This window comes from Nicotiana tabacum, chromosome 19, assembly GCF_000715075.1.
Source record: "Nicotiana tabacum cultivar K326 chromosome 19, ASM71507v2, whole genome shotgun sequence".
NCBI lineage: Eukaryota > Viridiplantae > Streptophyta > Magnoliopsida > Solanales > Solanaceae > Nicotiana > Nicotiana tabacum.
In genome coordinates, this window is record NC_134098.1 from 111,284,619 (window position 1) to 111,286,915 (window position 2,297).

Here is a 2,297-nt window from a genome sequence, read left to right on the forward strand (position 1 = left end):
TTAACAGGTGGATGCTAGACGTGCAAGTATTGGTGTTCCGGCTATGGATAGCCTTGGGAAACTGCTTCATGCCCATGGATCCCCCAATCCAGTTTGTGAAAAAAGCCATAATAGCTGAAGCACTTGCTATATGAAGGGCTCTTGAACGTGTACTTATGAATGGTTGGAAGAAGGTGAAGATCCTATCAGATGCAAAGAGTGTTATTGACATGATTTGAAAAATAATTACTATATCATGGGAAATAGAAGTGACTTGTGAAGACATTTGAAAGCTCTCGGCTTTGTTTGATCATATAGACTTTGTTTATATTCCTAGGAATCTAAACAAACTAGCACATAATTTAGCTAAGTTTTCTATTACTTTGTTGAAGGAAGTATCTTGGGAGAACTTTTTCCCAAGTTGGATTGTAAAAGATGCTATGGGCACCTTTGCTCAGCTTGTTTATTCTATGCATTAATATAATATATACCTTTAAGGAAACAAAAAATAACAATTATCACTACACATGGGATAAGAATCATTCTGTTTAATTTGATATCTGTAAGTGGTGGTTACTTGCACAAGAAAATAGATGTGTACAAAGTTGACATTTCATGTTAAAAAATATGGCGCTGAAATACCTCCAAGAATAACAAACCGATCAAATCAAATCCTAAAATTAACATCATATATATAATATTGTAACGAAGACCAAAATCCACCTAACATGGTAGAATTCACCATACGACTTTGCGACAAATGTTCGCAACATATGACTTTCACCAATGGAATATATTTATGTCCATTTGAAAAAGAGAACTACTTCCTTAACAAACATAATGATAATTATTGCCTCTCAATTCCAAGCAATTAGAATCAATTGCACTGCGTCAAAGCAGCTTAATTAGGCAATAGTTTATGCAAATTCAATGAAGGAAAAATAAACATCAGCGTTACAGGTATTAGCAATTGCTCTATATAAATGCATTGGTACAAATTAAATAGGTAGTCACTTGAAGAATCACACTTTTTATTCATACTAGATCTTGCGATATAAGGGGTACCAAAGTGTACATCATAAAAGTATAAGGTGTTTAGAGTTAGTTAAGAGGGTTAGTTAAAGTGGTTAGTGGACAACTGTATATGAGCTGCCATTTGGTTAGTGAGCACTATATAGCCTTGTATTGAACGATGTCATTGTTCTCAGAAGAATACAATTTCGTTTTCTCCTCTTCTTCATTTCTCAATCTTCTTCCTCACCCATAATCTAACATGGTATCAGAGCAAGAATCGCTAGGACTGTAATTCCGATCTATTTTCGGCGAAGATTTAAGTTTTCCAGCAAAACACAAAGGCGAAATACAGAGCTAAGAAATTCTTCAATTTCGAGCTCAATTTCAAACAACCATGGCAGATAACGAAGTAAGTTCACTCGATGCTAATCATCCGCTATTTTTACAAACTTCAGACGCTTTAGGACTCGTCTTAATTCCGCTCAAGCTCACAGGTCCAGAAAACTACGCACTGTGGAGCAGAGCGATAAAATTGGCACTCCGGGGAAATGTCAAGCTTGGATTTGTGGATGGATCTTGTGTAAAAGGTATGTAAGAGGTGAATTAGCAGAGCAATGGAAGAAATGTAATGCAATTATTCTCTCGTGGATTGGTAGTACTGTTTCAAATGAATTAATGTCTAGCATTGTATATGCATCGAATGCAAAAAAAGGTATGGGCTGATTTTCAGGAGAGATTTGATAGGTCAAATCTGACAAGGATCTATCATCTTTGGACTGCTATTGAGACTTTGAGACAAGGAACTAACTTGGTTACTAGCTATTATTCAAAAATGAAGGACCTATGGGATGAACTAGATGTCATAGCACTTCTAGCCTCATGTGACTGTGAGGAATCCAGGCCTTCAGTAGAGCTCTTGAAGAACATTCGCCTATTGCAATTCCTCGTGGGATTGAACGAAAGTTATGGTAATATTGGAAGTAATGTCTTTGCCAAAAGACTTGTGATCACAGTGAATGAAGCTTATGCAATAGTTACATAAGAAGAAAGTCAAAGAACTCTAGGAGTCACAGACACATTGAAGGATCCTCTCACAATGCTGGCAGAAAAAGGTCATGAGTTTAGACCTAAAAGGCCAGGATTAATCTGCGACTATTGTGGTTATAAGGGACACCTCAAAGAAAATTGTTACAAAATAGTGGGATATCCACCAGATTTCAGGAGTAAGAAGAAAGGGCAAAACACATGAGGTAGGACTTATGTGAACAATACAACAAGCGAGGAGAAACAGACACCTATGCTGC

At 36.7% G+C, this 2,297-nt stretch overlaps 1 protein-coding gene across 1 annotated transcript; it reads left to right on the forward strand.

Annotated features, from left to right (window-relative positions):
• The first annotated feature begins 1,387 nt into the window (after positions 1-1,387).
• On the forward strand, positions 1,388-2,035 carry LOC142173657 (uncharacterized). The gene is made up of 2 exons (XM_075239272.1): positions 1,388-1,580; positions 1,677-2,035. The coding sequence occupies exons 1-2, from the start codon at positions 1,388-1,390 to the stop codon at positions 2,033-2,035; spliced, it is 552 nt and encodes a 183-aa protein (XP_075095373.1).
• The last annotated feature ends 262 nt before the right edge of the window (positions 2,036-2,297 follow it).

Coding starts and splice junctions, on each gene's coding strand:
- LOC142173657 (XM_075239272.1), top strand. CDS start 1,388: ATGGCAGATAACGAAGTAAGTTCACTCGATGCTAATCATCCGCTATTT. Junction 1,581..1,676: donor GGATGGATCTTGTGTAAAAG/GTATGTAAGAGG, acceptor ATTAATGTCTAG/CATTGTATATGCATCGAATG.